We start from the raw sequence: 18,336 nt of genomic DNA on the forward strand, positions 1-18,336 counted from the left end.
TTTTTATAATAATTTTTTTATTTATAATTTTAACATACGTCTTAACAACACATGTTAATTAAATTCATATTATAGATACTATTGTTGTATATAATTTTATTGTTGTATATAATTTTTTTTATTAAGAGAAGATAATACATATATATATCATACTTGTTAGAAAATTATTTTTTTTAGTAATAATTAATGAGCAATATAATGAATAACTAAATGGTTAGGTTTCATACGTCGTATTTTGCTTTTAAAAAATAATGTCATTTAAAAAAATCTATGCAGCACGGACATTTTGTTAAATTGTCGTATTCGCGTGTCAGACACATTTTAGATATGATATTTATCGACACTCGTCCGATACGCATGTTTGTTGTGTCTAACTGTGTCTTGATAAAAAAATAATTTTTTTTAAACACAATTAAATACACTTAAATACCATCACATATCAACATGTCTAATCTTATTGTTAACATGTATTTTTAAAATGAGTTTAGAAATAATATATATTATTATTTATTAAAACAAAAAATATTTTAAATTTATTGTAATTTATCTAAAAAATATTTTATCTTTTATATATATATCGTGTCCCCGTGTTTTATAAGATTTTAAAATTTATGTGTTCGTATGTCACGTGTCGTATTATATCTTGTGTCTATGTCAGTGTTCGTATATTATAGAAAAAAAAATAGATATAGAGTTTGGGTGTGGGATTTTAATCAAGATATATATTAATTGAAAAGTTGAGTTTTATTAAACTTTAGAAAATTATGGTAATTTAGTTTTTATAAAACTATAGAATTATAACGTAAATACCGTAAATTTAAACTAAATTATCATCATATCTTTAAAAGAGACCTAAAAAAAGCATTTAACTTTATTATTATATGGACAAAAAATCAATCTAAACATGTATAAAGAATTAGAATTTAATCAAATATTAGAAAATTTTTAACTGAAAACGAAAATTCACTATATTTATGAGAAAACAAAGGACATATAGATTTCAATTAAAAATATTTATTTATTTTTATGCAGTTTAAACTGTAACTATTCTATAATAAACAAGCTAAAATATATATGATAACAACAAAGTTTAAAGAAGGTACAGGTATTATATATTATGTTTGAATAAAAAAATAGCATAATTCGGGGCAATAATCCAGAATCTAGAATTTACCATAATTAGGGAATAATTAAGACAGAGAGGGAGGAATGAAGGCCCACTGAGGCAAAGGATAAGCCTAAATGAGCTTGCAAAGAACGTTGCTTTTCTCTCTCATCACATAGATTAGGATATAGGATTGGGTTTTGGATCGAAATTATTGAAACTAACTGACGTGGATCCGTGCTGTATAGAACAAAGTTTATTACCAGAAAATAAATAAAATACAAATAATATAGCAAGGTATAATGCATCGATCCTAATGAGCCAGTGAGTCCGTGCCACGTGTGACTATCACATGGCCGCGGCGATCAGAGATTGTTGCCCCCAATCCGTTACGCTTCTGTTATAAAACCCACCATATTCCACAATCATGCCATGAAACAAATTAAACAGCACACAACAATACAGCATTTTGTTGTGAGAAACAGTCAACAAATAAAGACCTAATTCATCCATTTTTATAAATAATAGTAAATACTAAATAGTAATAATACTATTATTCATTTTAGATATGGGTGCTACGTCGATGGTTCGAGGTGGAGGCACCAGGTTTCTCCCTTTGGGTTTCAGCATGGAACCGTTGTCGCCGGGGTGTGACAGCAGCAGCAGGGTCAATTCTTCTTCCTATGCAGAGAAACCTTCAGATCAAGATATTAATGCAACCAGATTTGGCGATGTGGAGTTTGAGTTTCTTGGTGATATTTCCCTCCTTGATAATAATGGTCATCATGATGATGACCTCTCTCACCGCCATAACAATGATCCTATGCAGTTTGACGACGATGAAGAAGAAGAAGAAGACGGTGATAGTAACAACAATAACGGTGACGCTAACGAGAGCATAACCTTCTGGCAAAACCAGTACCAGCTCTTGCAGGTATAAATATAATAATTCATTTAATTTAATTTAAGAATATTGTTTCTGTGTTTTAGTTCCTTTTGTTCATCGGATTTTTTGTGCATTCAGGCACAGCTTTGTTATTTATCCTTTTTGTGTTCTTTTCGAATTTCAAGTTGAGATCTGAAAATTGAGGTTTCATTAATTAATTTGACAAAAGAAATTAATTATTACCGGGCAGGGGAATGGATTCGTTTATAAAAAGTGTATGTTGCGTTATTTTGGGAGTTTTGACGAATTGAATTTGTAATTTGGAGCGCAGGCGAACATACAAAGAACAAGTTCGTTGGAATCGCGGATAAGGAATGAGGCGAAAGAGGCGGTTGAGGAGCTAAGGAGGTCGCCGGAGATGGTGTGCAGTTGCAGCGGGAGCGGGAGACAGGTGGATGCCAGCTCATGCCGTAACTGCCTCATGAGACAAGTCTCCAGGCGCCTCCAAGGTGCCGGTTTTGACAGTGCTATTTGCAAAACCAAATGGAGAACCTCGCCCAACCTTCCAGCAGGTTCAATTCTAAATTCTACTAACAAATTTATTTCTAACGCTTTTTCTATTCATTATTGTCTTTCTAATAATAATTAAAAATAAAGGGACCTTCGTATAGGATAAGATACTATGATCTATCTAGATCTAATATATATATATGATAAAGATATGAAAAGAGATTTAGTGTATAATTAACCAATATCATTACTGCATATATGTGGTTAATAAAAAACGTAATACCTTAGTATCTATTAGTATCTGTTAATATATTAGTATATGTATAGTTGTTAATTAGTTATTTAAAATTTTTAACAACCTTATCCCATCTTTATAATTTTATTTTTCCATAAAAGTTAACCAAATGTCACTTTCAAATCCCTAGCCTATCGTTCTTATTACTTTCACTGTACAATCGCAGTTTTTAATTTGGTGAATTTTAAGATGACTATCTTATGGTGTTTATGGTAATTATGCAAATGTTATTAAAATTAAAATTATATTTTTTAATATTTTAATAATATTTTTTAAAATATTATAATTACTGTAACATACTCATATTAGAATAATTTTTTTAATTTATGTCGATCATCAACTTTGTTCGATCATCATTAGCTGTAATGCTGTATCAATTAATAATCAACTATGCTCTATTAACAAAAGTATTAGGTCCACGTTGAAAATTATAAAATGTATTATAGCTGCTTTGGGTTAAATTTTCAATGGCAACTTGTTCTATTGAATATTCAAGGTACTAATTAGGTTATATGTAGAAATGTTTCCAAACATCGTATACCATGTAACGAGGATAATGATGAAGCGCGTGTGTGTGTTACATTAAAATAAATCAAGAAATTAATAGTTATCAAAATCTAACTGTATATTGTGATAACTACCTATGCAGGAGAGCACACTTTTGTGGACGTGATAGATAATACAAGCTCCAAGAGAGGAGACATAATTAGGGTGATCATAGAAGTGAACTTCCGAGCAGAGTTTGAGATGGCGAAGACTTGTGAGGAATACAACCGCCTGGTGCAGCGGCTGCCGGAGGTTTTTGTGGGGAAGGTGGAGAGACTAAATAACATAATCAAAGTATTGTGCATGGGAGCAAAGAGGTGCATGAAGGAGAACAAAATGCACATGGGACCATGGAGGAAGCAAAGATACATGAGTGCTAAGTGGCTGGGTCCATGTGATAGGAACACTTCAACAACACCGCTTTCAATGGGACACTCTCAGTCTAAGAGAATGCCTAAGCCAAAGGCAAAGGCATCCATGCTGACAGTGGATCTGCACCACCTAACGCCGGCTGTTAAAGTTCTCTAAACAATTTTGTTTAAGGAGTAATCAAATTATTTAATTTGATTTGATTCTATATTTATGTATTGGTGGTATTTGGGGGCAGCACCTCATTTTTATTTTCTATATTCATATATGTATATCATACATATTTTTTAATATAAAGTTATTGTTAGTGATTCTTGAAAAGTAATAATAATTTATTAATTATTCTTTACATACAAGTCATTTTACTATACAAGTTTATATAAGTCATTTTACCTTAAATTATCCTCACGCGCGCGGCTTAAAAATCCGTATTCCATGCGCCTCTTAATTTAACAGATTTTTCAATTAATGCGCGAATATATAACTTCCTTTTTTGAAAGGTTCTCGTTTCTCTTTTTGAATTTCGTCTGCGTTTTCTTCCTTCGTTTTCGTGTGTTCACTTTCGTTGTTTTCGTTCGTTTCTCCATGCGTTCTCTTTCTTCGTTTTTTTTTAATTTACTTTGTTCTCTACGTTTGTTTTTTAAATCAAGCTCTAAAATCCCTTTGAAGATAATGAATGATTCAAGTTCAAATTGTCAGCTGAACCAGTTAATGTTTTTGTTAGTAGTTTATGATTATCTAGGTGAATAATATTGTAAACCTTGCTTGTGAAAATTGCTGTTCATTATTGATTATTTGAATTGAATGTAATGTAGTTATTCCGATAAATCTGTCCATTGCTGTCCATTTTATATTAGATTTTTCGGGGTAAATCAGACATATTTTGGAGTAATAGGGGAGATTTTCGGTTTATTTACAGGTTCTGACTTTTTCAATTGAACGATGGTGAATTGTATTATTGTTTTGAATCGAATCAAGTAGTGAGGTGTGGTTTGAATCTAGACAATATAATTTGTTTATAGTTTAAGATTTTATAGTTGAATTGTTTTAGTTGATGTTTGATGTTGATTCTATAGTTGTTGTTGCATCCTATAATTTATTTCAAAGGTCGTATTGCATCATTCACATTTTTACTGTACAAATCAAGCAAAGATGTTTAAACAGCACAGTAAACTAAACATATCCGTGCATCGTACAATAGAAAATAATGAGGAAGCTGAAATCAGACCAAGCAAAACATACCAATCATTTGTCGCAGCACCGTGAGTTAAATTTTATCGAAAAAAGACGTGAGAAATTACATCACAAGAAAAGTGCTGAATGTTTCGGAACTAGAGGATGCAAAAGAATTCGGAAAATACTTATTAAGAATGAAAGAGAAGAATCATCATTTCTTTTTCGAGGTCGATCAATCGATTAAGATTACCTATTGGGCAGACGCAAGGAGCAGGCTTCCGGTGAGTATTTCGAAGATATTATTTCATTCGATACCACCTACAATACAAACAGGTAACATTCAGTTCTGGTTTATGCTGTTCATATAATATTGTTTTCTAAATCTACAGCAGAGGTATACATTACATGTTTTTGGGTGTAGAGAGTTATTATTTCGGCGGATTTAACAATTTTTTTCTGTTTTGTCATATTCAGGCATAATCTGATTTTTTGTTCTTTTGTCGGGGTGAATCACCACAGTCAGTCAACACTTCTCATATGTACTTTGATGAAAAATGAGGATACTCAATCATTCAAATGGTTATTTGTATGTTGGCTTCGTTCCAAGGGAGAAAATGCTCTGAAAGGCATTCTTACTAACCAATGCGCATCAATGCAAAGGGCTATCGAGACTTGTATGCCCACATCAATTCACCGGTGGTGTATTTGGCACATCATGAAGAAAATTCCAAGCAAATTAAACGGCTACAAGAGACACCAAGAAATCGAACAAGAGATGAGCCATGTTATTTGGAACTCTCTTACAAAAGAATCATACGATAGGAATTGGAATGATTTTCTGATGAAGTATGGTCTTGGGGAGAACAAGTGGCTTTCAGGCAACGTTGTTTTTTAAATCTGCAGCAAAGGTGTACATTGCATGTTTTTCGGTGTATGCTAGTTCTGATTTAAGTGTTTTTGCAGAGCTTTTCGAAAGCCGTCATTTATGGATTCCATTTTATCTCGATCACCACTTCTGGGCCGGGATGAGAAGCACACAAAGAAGCGAGAGCATGCATGCTTTTTTTAACAAGTTGACTACACGGAACAGCTCACTAATCCAATTCTTCAAACAATACGATAATTGCTTAGGAAGTAGGGAGCAAAGAGAGAGAGAATCAGATGCTGCAGATTTTCATACAGTCATACTGTGTGCAATAAAATCCTCAATAGAAGCTCATTTTCAACACGTGTATACTCACGAGAAGGTTAGGGAAGTTCAAGCACAATTCAGAGGAAAGGTGAATTGCATCAGAGGATTAAAGCACTTTGCTCCAGGCTATACGGTATACGAAGTTGTAGAACAAGTTTCCAATTCAATATTCAACAAGTTTGCGGTTACATACGACACGGTAGTAGCCGAAGTTAAAAGCCAATGCTTATCATTCGAGTCAAGAGGGATATTGTGCCGTCATGCTCTAAGCATGTTAAGCTTTGAACGAGTAAAACAAACTGTCACCGAGATAGATATTGGAACGATGGAGCAAGAACATAAAGAGGAGACAAACACATATCAAAAGCAACCACGACGAGCCTCTGTTGGAGCCAAGGAGCAAGATATTGGACGAATTGGTGTTTTGTTCGTAGAGTATATGTAAATTTGTATCAGAATCTGAGGAGTTGACTGGGATTCTGCACCGCGCTTACGATAATGTCATGGTTGAGATGCAAGAACTCAAAGCCAAAAGCAAGGGGACATATTTGTTATCTCACGAAGATACTAACTTGGAAGCTATTAACGAGCTTCAAAGTCCTCCACGGGTGAAAACAAGAGGACGTCCCAAAAATAAACTAGGTTCAAAGATGAAAAAATAGATTGCAAATGCTTCAAAGAAAAAGAAAATGAAAGCTCTAAGCAAGGTAAAAGTGATAATGTTCTTTAAACATGGGTAATTAAGTTTATTTTTATTAATAGTTTTGCTAATATGTGAGTTTATTTTTTCGCAATTGAACTTTTTTTATGGCAGATCAATGGTGCAGTCAAATTCAAGCCAATATCATAGACATATTATAAATTATCAATTCATAGATTCAGTAGCACAGGATAGGTTTTGGGCCTTGAACTATCTGGACAAATTTGTTCATTTTTAATTTACAATACGTATACAATTCAATACCTAAGGAGGGTAACAATTCAAATTTCTGAATTGCCATAACTCCTGGTTAGATTTTAAAGAGAAATATGTAAGCATGCAATTCTGGTGTATTCTAGGTATTTTTCGGTGTATTATAAAAAGAATTTAGCGTATTAGAATATTTGATCTTGTTTTCCTTGATTTTTTTGAACCTGTAATTAACAGCTTTTGAATATAGCACAGACAGCTTCATAGAATTTTATTTATGCAAACAAAATTTTTAATAAGATTGAATTAAATATTCACAAACTATACAAAAAGTATGTGTTCAAACTAATCACAAACTACACAACATTCAAACATAGTAAAACTAATCACTGTCAATATCATCTGAACCTAATTGACAATATGGGCTCAACAATGCTGCAGACGGCTTGGACAATCTGATTGCTTCGCTTTCTCAAATGACTCTATCTCTTTCTTGATTCATCTCATCAAACAAAATCCGCGAAGCGTATTCAACTTTGAAATGATCCACCTCTGCCTATAGTTTAAAGAAATTTCTTTTTACTAAACTCCGTTAATTTAGTAAAGAAATACAAAGTTATATATTTTTAAACATAATTACCTGTGTCCAATTCTGCCAGTCATATTTTCCCTTTTTAATGTTTTTCAGTTCGATTATTTTGAGCCATTTTATTACATAAACCACACAATCAAAGCTAAAAACAAAAATAAATTATCAAAATAAAATAGGACAGTAAGAAAAAAACACAAAATTTCTCAGAGAGAAAGATTTATACCTCATTTTTTGGCCCACAATGTTGACATATGGCGATTCAATTTGATCATCCTTTTTAACGAAAGGTTGCCCCCGGCAAATACCCTCATTCTAGAAATCACATAGGCTTAAAAACCAAAAAATGCAAAATATAAGAAACTACATTTAAAACCTGACTACACCCAAATGATCTAATAATATACCTTATTTTAAACAGCACTACACCTAATTCTTATATTGCTAACAACATACAAAAACCAATGAATTTATAGAAAAAACAGAATCAACTTACAACAATTCTATTAAGTTTCATTCTTTCTTTCAAGGGACACTTCTTGTGATACGGGTCAATGACACGAAATTTTCACTTTTTAATATTCGTCATCCATATCCACCAATGTTCTCCATAGTAAACCAGGGCAAATATCTGAAGTTTGGCCAGACGGAACAATGTTTTAGTTTAATTGGCACCTAATGAAAGAATTGTGATAAGAAGTTTTAGAAATAAAAACTTACATATGGATGAGATGCCAACTTTTTCAAGTCCAAATAAGGGATGAACATTTTGTAGTCCTGAATGTCGAAAGGCTTTTTTATTTTTAAATATAAGAACTCGCCACCGCCATGATTCCATATTCTGCAGAATTTGTATAACACCGAAAGAAATAGTTACTACACACAATACATTACATAAATTTGTTGAAATTTGAGCTGAATACACCTTACCACAATATCAGGGGGGAGACAGTAAACTTGTTCTTCAAATATTTTAATTTTTTTATTGAGAATTAGACACATTGCAATTACAATATAGAAAAACAAAAAACTCAAATTAATTACATTACAATCACAACTAATAATAAAATCATTAATCTTATTCTAAGATTACATCAGTTTCAATATGTGTACCAGCTTTTAAAGACGCAAAGTGAATTTTTGACATCTCTATTGTTTGTTGAGTATTGAGGATGCGCATTGTCTCCCACTCATTAGTGCTTCCATCATCATAGGTCTTTATATTTGCGGTCCAGAGAAAGCACTTTTCTTTGAGGTCGTCCGACACTTCACTCCTCCTCGCAGGAGTTTCAAAGTATTCAAAAAAGTGCTCTGCAGGCTGCACCTTTTGGAGTGGGAGACTTTTATTCTCTGCGAAATTCAAGGCCGCCGCAATCCCAGTGTTTGCAACTTGCTCTACCAGCAATCTTCAACCAGTATCGGACTCTCTTGACTCTTTTCCTTTTCAGACGCCGGTCGCCCCTCCTGAGTCAGTGTCTCTTCCTGACTCGAATCAGTAAAGTCAAGGCTGAATGATGGCATAGAAAATTCTTTCGATACAAAAGGATGCTGTCCTGGCCATGATCATCAATGCAGCAGTGGCTTGGGGGGGTGGTTGACTGCATGTTGACATACAAAATACTATAAGAATAAGAATAGACAAATGATATCGAAAGAGAGCTATATTGTGTAAAGTTTATAGTTTAGAGGGAGCTACTGGCTCTGTGAGTGTGCCATTAGCAGATTGATGGGGTTGTGGAGTGCTGCAGGGTTAAAGAAAAGGTTTTAAATTAGAAAAAAACAAATTCTACCTCAATTCACAAGAGATACACCGAAATAAGAACCAAATACACATCTATAAAAAAAGACATGTAATAAAATATTATTCCTTACCCCTTAATTATTTCTTCTCTAATTTTCTCGTTCGAAGACTTTAGAGGGGTTGGTTGACTCTACAGAGGGCTTGATGCTCTCGTCTCTGACGAAAGTAGACATACTTGAAGCAGAACTCTAACCAAGACAGAAATAAAAATTTAATAAACTCTCTTAAAATAGAAGATTAGAAGGTTGAAATTTAGTTAGAAAACCTCTTTCCAAAAACAATAATTTTTTAGTGAGTTGGGTCGTTGAATGATTCTTCTGCTACACCCAACATGAAATCCACCTAAATCATATCAGAATACACCTCAAGCATTGAATAGAAACACAACCTCTGTTTTATGAGAACGTACACAGTTGCATATTTTTCTTTTTTTTTTGTGCCCTTTTTTTCTTGAATAAAACATTAAAGGACTTTTTTTTCTAAAATAAAATATATACAGAATTAGAAGCAAAAGATGGTAACACAAGAACTAAGCAAATGGCAATAGAAATAAAAATTACATGCTGTCACTTGGTTTGTTTACACTGTTTTGATCCATCTGTGTTTGAAACACATAATCATTTTCACTTCCCAAGTTCACCTCCAACATTTTAAGGACAAAATAAACATCATTCAGTAAAAGTAGACTATTTAACTACATCAGGCTCTACGAAATTTTATCAAATAAAAGATCTTACGTTTCGGATGAATCATAGTGAGCTTCCATCGAGGGGAACTCAACTTCCAGTATGTCTGCCCTTTTTTCCTGCATCTTGGAAAAGCTAAAACAATCATCAGCAACAAAAACATCTTAAAATGGGCAATATACACCCAAATTCAACATACCCTTGTGTAGCATTTTCTTTTTTTTTCTTTTTTGATTCTCTAAAAAATTATTATATTTTTTCAGTTAGACACCAGTTCTAACATTACATGCAAAAGAATAAGTTAACAAATAAAATTTTGATGAAAAAGAGTAAGATAGCTTTACAATGTATCTTACAGATCATCGGATTTAGTTTTTTTTTAGATGATGAATCCTCAACAACGTACTTTCTTTTTTTGGATTGCATTCTGAAAATCAAAGAAGTATCAATCAAATAAATACAACAAAATTGATGATAAAATACCCCCCGAATGCAACGCATATTTTTTTGGTGGAGTCTGAACTTTTTTTTTCGATTTTTGTTTTATTATTGGCTCTGATTCTTCACTTCTGACAATAAATGAGAAACACTCTTTTAATACATAAAATTTTGATATAACAAGAAAATATAGCAATGCAATGACAATTTCAGAATCTTACTCATCATCAGATTCACTTTTGCTTTCCAAAGAGGAATCCTCTACAATCTGCTTCCTCTTTTTTTATACCATTCTGGACAGCAAATAATCATTAACAAAGAATACTGTAAAAATGATAAAATACACCCAAAAATATTACTAATTTTTTTGCTATTCTGGTTAGTTGTTTTCTTATTTTTGTTGGTTCTTCTGAGTCTTGTTCAAACTCAGACTCAGAAAAAATAACAATATCACTGTCTGATGAAATGTCCTTTTTTTGTCTTTTTTTTCTCTCTTTTCTTCCTTTTTCATTGTCTTCAATTTTCTTTTCAGTTATGCCCTCTTGACAATGCCCTGAAACAGTTAAAACATTAGTTTACACCATATACATAAAACAAATACACCCAAACTAGAGAAAAGATTGTGTTTAGTTACTATATGACCGTCAATTTCATATTTGATCCCTTGAAGCAGTAACTCCCTATTCCAATGCCTCACCCAGGAAGGTCCAGGGATTGCATCTGTATTTTTGTTTCTGTGTTTTGTTTCAGAAAAATATACAATCATCAAGGCATAGAGGCAGCCATTAATGGATTTTTTCTTTTTCAAGTGGTGATCGCCTATGCCCTTGATGATGAATTCGAGGACATGACTACCCCAGTTCCACTCCTTTATGTTGTCCAGATGAAAAATTGGAGACATGTAAATTAGAGAAACTTTGTTTATCGTTGTTGGCAACAAGAACACTATTTGAATATAGATGATGAAAACCCTCTTGAATATAGATTCTTCAATGTTTTGCCCTAGAACCTTCTAAAAACTTCTTTTTCCTCCTCATATAACTCTTTAAAATTAATTTTTTTCTGAAAATAAGTCCCTTACAGAAGCAGCAAAATAAGATCTCCAATTCACTTGAAATACACCAAAATGCCAGCCATATACACCTCAATTTATTTTTTGATTACATGAGATAATATGAGTTCAGAATAATAGATTACAAAGAATATATTACAAAGAATGCAAATATAAAGGTTTTGTGCAATCAGTTACCAAATGCATTCAAGCCAAGTGCAGCTCCTATATTTTCAGGGTTGATGGACAATTCACCGTGTCGGGTGTCCAATTTGTTTCTTATCACATTAAAGCTATATACCAACTGCTTCAAGAGTTTATGTGGTAGATTTATCGGAGGGATATGCATCAAACCATCAAATCCCAATTTCCAGACGATGACTTTCTTTTCATCGCTCATGTATTGAAAATTTTCATTCAATAGTCTTGTTGAGTATCTCAAATTTTTAGTTTTCTGTAAAGAAACAAAACGAGAATCATTTAAATAAGCTATATTTATACAATGAAAAATAGAGTTGGTCTAACATATATGTGCTTACATTGGATTTTTTTTCACTATGGTTCTTGCTTGCCATTTTTACTGTAAAGAAAAAAAAATATTATTAATAGATAAAAACATCAACAGTTACATTCAAATTCGATTGATACATACTCAAATATCAGCACACCCAAATACCAGTTACATACACCTCTATTATTTTTTGTATTACATGACATTATATGAGTTCAAAATGATATTCAAGTCAACCAAACATACATAAAATAACACCAGAAGCACAAGACAATACTCTGTTTCTAGCTACACTAGGTATAGGACAACAGCACCAATTACACTCGAATTCGATTAATATACACTCAAATACCAGTCATATACACCAAAATACCAGCCACATACACTTAAGTACCAGTCACATATACCTCTATTATTTTTTGTATTACATGACATTATATGAGTTCAAAATGATATTCAAGTCAACTAAACATGTATAAAATGACACCAGAAGCACAAGATAATGCTCTGTTTCTAGTTACACTATGTATAGGACAACAACACTAGTTACACTCGAATTCGATTGATATACACCCAAATACTAGTCACATACACCCAAATACCAGTCACATATATCTCTATTATTTTTTATATTGCATGACATTATATGAGTTCAAAATGATATTCAAGTCAACTAAACCTGCATAGAATGACATCAGAAGCACAAGTACAAATTCATGAACAACAGCACTAGTTATAGTCGAATTTACTTGAAATACAGCGAAAATTTCTACTTATACAAACTCAATTCCAAACATGCACAAAAATATATTAAAATATATGTTAAACTATTCGCGAAACAGAACGTAAAACAGTTATCACCGATTGAACAGTTTGACGAGAACAGTAATATCTATTTTTAACCAAGAACACATAATGAATCTACTTAATAAATAGAAATACAACGATATAGTGTTTCGTGTTCAAAATGAGAAAGAGAAAAGTGAAAAACCTCGAAAATTAGTGAAACGATACCTTGAATAATCTTTTTTTTTTGTTTTGGTGTTTTTTTGTGTGGAGATTTTAAAGTTTTCTTGTTGATTTTTTTGAGTGTTGACGACGATTTTGACAATTTTTTAAAAGATTTCATATGGGTGAGAGTCGTTTTTGTTAGGTTTCACCAAATTTATATGATTTATAAGTAAGAAAAAAGACTTGTATGTGTAACAGGTTTAATAATTTATATAAATTTCCATTAAAAGTTTGTATCTAATTAAACTGTTGACAGTTCAGTTATTTTGTAATTTGACCAATCTATATTGCACAATAATAAAACTATTATTGGAATGAGCGTGTTAGGGGCATTAATAATGTCTGTCAAAACACATTATAATGTTCTCTATTTAAAATAAAAAATTTTCAACTTTTTAATAGTGATACTAACTGGCCTTTTTTTTCGTTTTAAATTATGAGGGAAAAAGAAGCGGATGATTGCCAAAAAAAATAAAATAAAATCTAAGGCGAAGTTACAAAATAGTGTTGCATTATTATATAAAGGTATGGATCAGTAGTTCTAGATTTCTAGTAAATCTTTTAGTATAAAAAAATATTATTGGGAGAATTTAGATCTTTAATACTCAAATAAAACGAATACGAGTCTCGACCAAACAAAGCTTTTTGCGTATATTGTATACTATATATCCTTTAGTGATCACAGCAATTATTTATTTATTCTCTTAAATGAGTAGTTATCTTTTGGGTTAAAATTTTTTTATGGAAAAGTATAGGGTATAATATATTATTTATTAATTTATTGTTAATAATAATTAATTTTTATATTTTAAATATATGTAATATTTTTATTAAATATAATTAAAAATAAGAATTGATAAAAATACTGTTGATAATGTAGCGAAATTATTTTTTTATTTATCTACTATCTATAAATTTTGATAGCAATAAGTTTCACTGAAGTGGTGTTTTGTATTGAAAAATCGACTATTTCTGAAACTTAGGTCTTGTTATAAAAAATGGAAAAAGATTGGGATTTAATATTTTTTTTAGCTAATAAACAATTAATATTTACTTTTCCATGTTTATTAGCACAATAATCACGCACCCCATTAGATGTATTTAAGCAACAGGTTGATTCGAATAATAAGAATCACATTAGGTTAAATTTTAATTGATTCCATTTGGTTCAGATTAGATAGTTTTTTTTTTGAATGAATTCAAACTAATTAAATTCGAATCACATCGATTTTGGTAATTGTGTATCCAATTAAAAATAAAATCTAAAAAATTATAAAAATAAAGAAATAAAAAAGTTAATATAAAAATATGTAATAGAAAAAAATAAAAAATAATACATCATCAAAATTATATTTAAATAAATATCATAGTTTGGATTGAAGAGAAATAAGATTATATATATTTTGTATATCATGGGCACTTAGCGCCCAAAAAAGAATTATAATGCAGCAACTTTAGGGTTGACACGATCTCTTACATCATTATCTTCTAAAATTAAAGGTTTAATTATTCTGTTGGTTCTTATAATTTTATAAAATTTTCAATTAGATTTTTATATTTTTTTTAATTAGATTTTTATACTAAATTTTTTTTAATTAAGTCTCTTTTAATAATAATTGGCTTAATTTTATAGAGAGCCAACTAAAAAAATTAGTATAAAGACCTAAATAAAAAGAAAAAAAAGTATAAAGACGCAATTAAAAAAAATTTAGTGTAGAGACCCAATTAAAAAAAAAGTATAAAAATCTAATTGAAAATTTCACAAAACTATAAGAATCAATAGAATAATTAAATCAAAATTAAACTTAGTCACAAAAAAAAAAACAAAATTAAACTTAAGCTACCATAAGGACAATTCACAAAATGAATTCAGATAATTTGTTAAGACTCTCTTTCACCAAAAAAAATAAGCTCCTCTTTTACTTTTCTAATATATATGCGCTGCAATATCCCACATTAGCCATGTTCATGCACATTAGCTCCTCTTTTATTTTTCTCCTGCTCTATCTATTTTTCAAAAAAAAAATACAGGATATCAATATATTATTTATCAATTTATTGTTAATAATAATTAATTATTATATTTTAAACACATATATAAAGAGACATATCTATAAAATATATATAAAGATACTTTTATAATTTTATTAGACACAACCATAAAAAAAATATTTTTATGAGACATATTCACAAATACACTTCTATTAAATACAGTCATAAATAAGAGTTGGTAAAAATTAACAGAAATACTGTTGATAACGTAACAAAATTATTTTTCAAATGCCATACTTATGGTTGTCCGCACATGTTCCATTAGGCTGCGTTTGTTTCTGAGAACAGGACAGGACAAGACATTGAGAACAGGACAGGACAAGACACTGATGGATAGAGACACAAAATTTTGTGTTCTTGTATTCTGTTTGGTGATAAACTAGAACAAATTATGATAATCTAATTTATTCTCATCTTTTTCATTCAAAAAATTTGAGATGAAAAATATAATAATAAAAAAATACAATTATGAAAAATTAACAAAAATAATGAAAAAAAGAATAAAAAATAAGTTGTGTCCCTTGTTAGTGTCTCTGTGTCCTTCCTGTCAGGATGGACACAAAATACACTAATTCAGTGTCTCTGGACACACTGTCTCTGTCCATGTCTCCTCTGCCAAACATGATTTTGTGTCTCTGTGTCCACGTCTTAGTGTCCTGTCTCTGTAAACAAACGCAACCTTATGGTCGAGCTTGTCACTCTTGGTCTCTCAAATGGAGGAGTAAATATTTTCTTGAATTAATATAAATTAAACCTAATCGGATAAGCCGGTTGGTTTGGATACCCGATTATCCGTTAGGCACAAAATTAGTATAATTAGGTTTGAACAATTTTGGCAGGTTGATGATCGAATGATCCGTATCCGTGAATACCTCCCTATATACTATACATTCACGCAATTAACACTAAGGTTATGTTTGGTTGGAAGGAAAGAAATAGAGAGGAAGGAAATAGAAAGGAAAGAAAGGAAAGGAAAGAAATTGAGTGGATTGTTATTTTCTTTAGATGTGTTTGGATGAAGGGAAAATATGAAGAAAAGAAATATTATAAAAAGACAATTTTATCCTTATAATATAAATGATATCAAAAAAATAAAGGGGTAATATTGGAAGTAGAGAGAGATTTAATTTTCTCTCCATTTTCTCTCCATTGTTGGGGAAAAAAAATTGGTGGGTCCCACCAATATTTTTCCATCCATTTTCCTTCCTCTCCCATTTCTCTCCTTAACCAAACAAGGAAAAATAACTATTTTCCTTCCTATTTCTTTCCATCCATTTTCCTTCCTCCCATTTTCACCTCAAACAAACACACCATAAGAGTTTCTATTTCTTATTATTGGCCTCATTCAATTCTTGAATCCGAGTGCATCTATTGCAGGACAAAGATCATTTATGTCAGGCGACTTCTTGAGCTTTTTCGTTTTTAATTTTTGGTCACGTCCTCTCATAGTTTTGTCAAAAAAACATTTTTTTTAATTGGGTCAGGAAGTTTTCTCTAATCTGGTGCTCTTGATTTGCGTGTTTTTTTCATATCCAATTTGGTTAATTGGGCAAGCTCTCTTAGCGAGGGCGATATGTGAAGCGCAGAAGCAGGCCCATTTAATATCAGCTGAAGGCACTTATAAAATGACAGCGTTTATAAACTGATTGGGCCCATTCGAAAACATGACTAGGCTTTTGCTACTAATAAGCCCAATTAGACCAACCAATGAAAATATGAAATAGACCAAACAGCATTAGTACATTCTGCCAGCTACGTTTTGTTTTTACTCTTTACTCCATTAGTACTAGGCTCTAGCAAATAGCAATAAAGTGCAAACCGTCTAGTACTGCCAAAAAAAATAAACTTACCATTACCAATTGAAAAACTTCAAAATTTGTTGATGTGCCACCAGCACTTTTGAGACAAATTTTGTTTGATGATTGTAGAGGAACTTTCTTACTCTGGATTGATGAGTGTCTTGTAATTTTGGGCTTTAGCCCTATTTAAATACCCAAAAAAAAAACTTCAAAATGCAAACTGTCAATGTTGCCTCCGAAATATGAAATATTCTCTTATATATTATGAAAGTACACCGCTTTCGGTTTATATACTCTTTTAGTTTTTTGGTATGTATACTCAGAGATGTATAATGACAAGGTAAAACCTAAATACATTTAGCATACACATATTTGTAAATAAAATATCCCAAAACCCGTTAATAATATGAAAGTTGAATATTTTTATTATTTTCTCAATTGGAAACCAAGGAAGTCATCAATCACGTCCACATATTAATTTGTCCTTCTCTTATATTCTGTTTTTATTAAATATCAATAGAGGCCCATTAACAAGTGGGATCCACTAATCCGGCGAAGAACGAAGCCCAAACAAACCGTGCAAACCGTACCAAACCAAGCACAACGAACGTAGCTTCGTGGTTAGTTGAAAACTTGAAATATTATAATAGTATTGTATTTCACGAATTAAGCAATAGCGTTACCGTGAATTCAAATGAAATCCTATCCGTACCTTATTCTCTCCGATAGCGACACTTGGATTCCTCCACTTACCAATCTCTCATTCACTCATTCAGAACACAACAAAAACAAGAAACAAAAAACCAAAACCAAAAGTTCTCTCTCTCCGTCTCTTCTGACTTTTTATTCTGTGGTTTCCTACCTCTTAGGGCCCTCATCCGCTCCAAGATTTTTTTATTCAAATCAACAATAATTCATGTATTTCAGCCTTCACAAAATTATTGAAAACAACTTGTAATTATATTTCCTTAATGTATGATAATGCTCTTACGTTATACATAAAAAATTATAGATTAAAGTTTGTAGGCTGATTATTAAATTGATTATGTCACGCATAAGTAATATGGCACAATGATTTTCGTTTTAAATTATTATCATAGGAGTGTTGGACAATTTTAAATAAATATACGTAGGTATTTTTTTATTTTTTGTTAGCGAAATATTTTTTTTTCTAAATATCTCATTCAACTGTAGTTGAAATCTCTCATCACTTGTTATATTAACTGATTAATCAGTTATTAGTTATTGTATAACATCTTTTCGAACTCTTTTATTTATCTGTCACTGTTTAATAAAATTTAATATTTATTTTAATAATTTTGTATAATTAAAAATATTTAATTTAAGAATAAATCAATACAAATAGAAATAAAATTAAATAAATATAAAAATAATATTTAATTGAAAAT

At 31.1% G+C, this 18,336-nt stretch overlaps 1 protein-coding gene across 1 annotated transcript; it reads left to right on the top strand.

The window, feature by feature from the left end:
• The first annotated feature begins 1,540 nt into the window (after positions 1–1,540).
• LOC107480793 (uncharacterized) lies at positions 1,541–4,067 on the top strand. The gene is made up of 3 exons (XM_016100966.3): positions 1,541–2,039; positions 2,323–2,563; positions 3,446–4,067. The coding sequence occupies exons 1-3, from the start codon at positions 1,674–1,676 to the stop codon at positions 3,868–3,870; spliced, it is 1,032 nt and encodes a 343-aa protein (XP_015956452.1). The 5' UTR covers positions 1,541–1,673; the 3' UTR covers positions 3,871–4,067.
• The last annotated feature ends 14,269 nt before the right edge of the window (positions 4,068–18,336 follow it).

Source organism: Arachis duranensis, chromosome 3, assembly GCF_000817695.3.
Source record: "Arachis duranensis cultivar V14167 chromosome 3, aradu.V14167.gnm2.J7QH, whole genome shotgun sequence".
Taxonomy (NCBI): Eukaryota; Viridiplantae; Streptophyta; class Magnoliopsida; order Fabales; family Fabaceae; genus Arachis; species Arachis duranensis.

What these genes read in the sequence shown, in the direction of transcription:
- LOC107480793 (XM_016100966.3), top strand. Translation starts at nt 1,674, where the DNA reads ATGGGTGCTACGTCGATGGTTCGAGGTGGAGGCACCAGGTTTCTCCCT. An exon ending in ACCAGTACCAGCTCTTGCAG is followed by an intron (nt 2,040 to 2,322) that starts GTATAAATATAA and finishes TTTGGAGCGCAG; the next exon opens with GCGAACATACAAAGAACAAG. An exon ending in CTCGCCCAACCTTCCAGCAG is followed by an intron (nt 2,564 to 3,445) that starts GTTCAATTCTAA and finishes CTACCTATGCAG; the next exon opens with GAGAGCACACTTTTGTGGAC.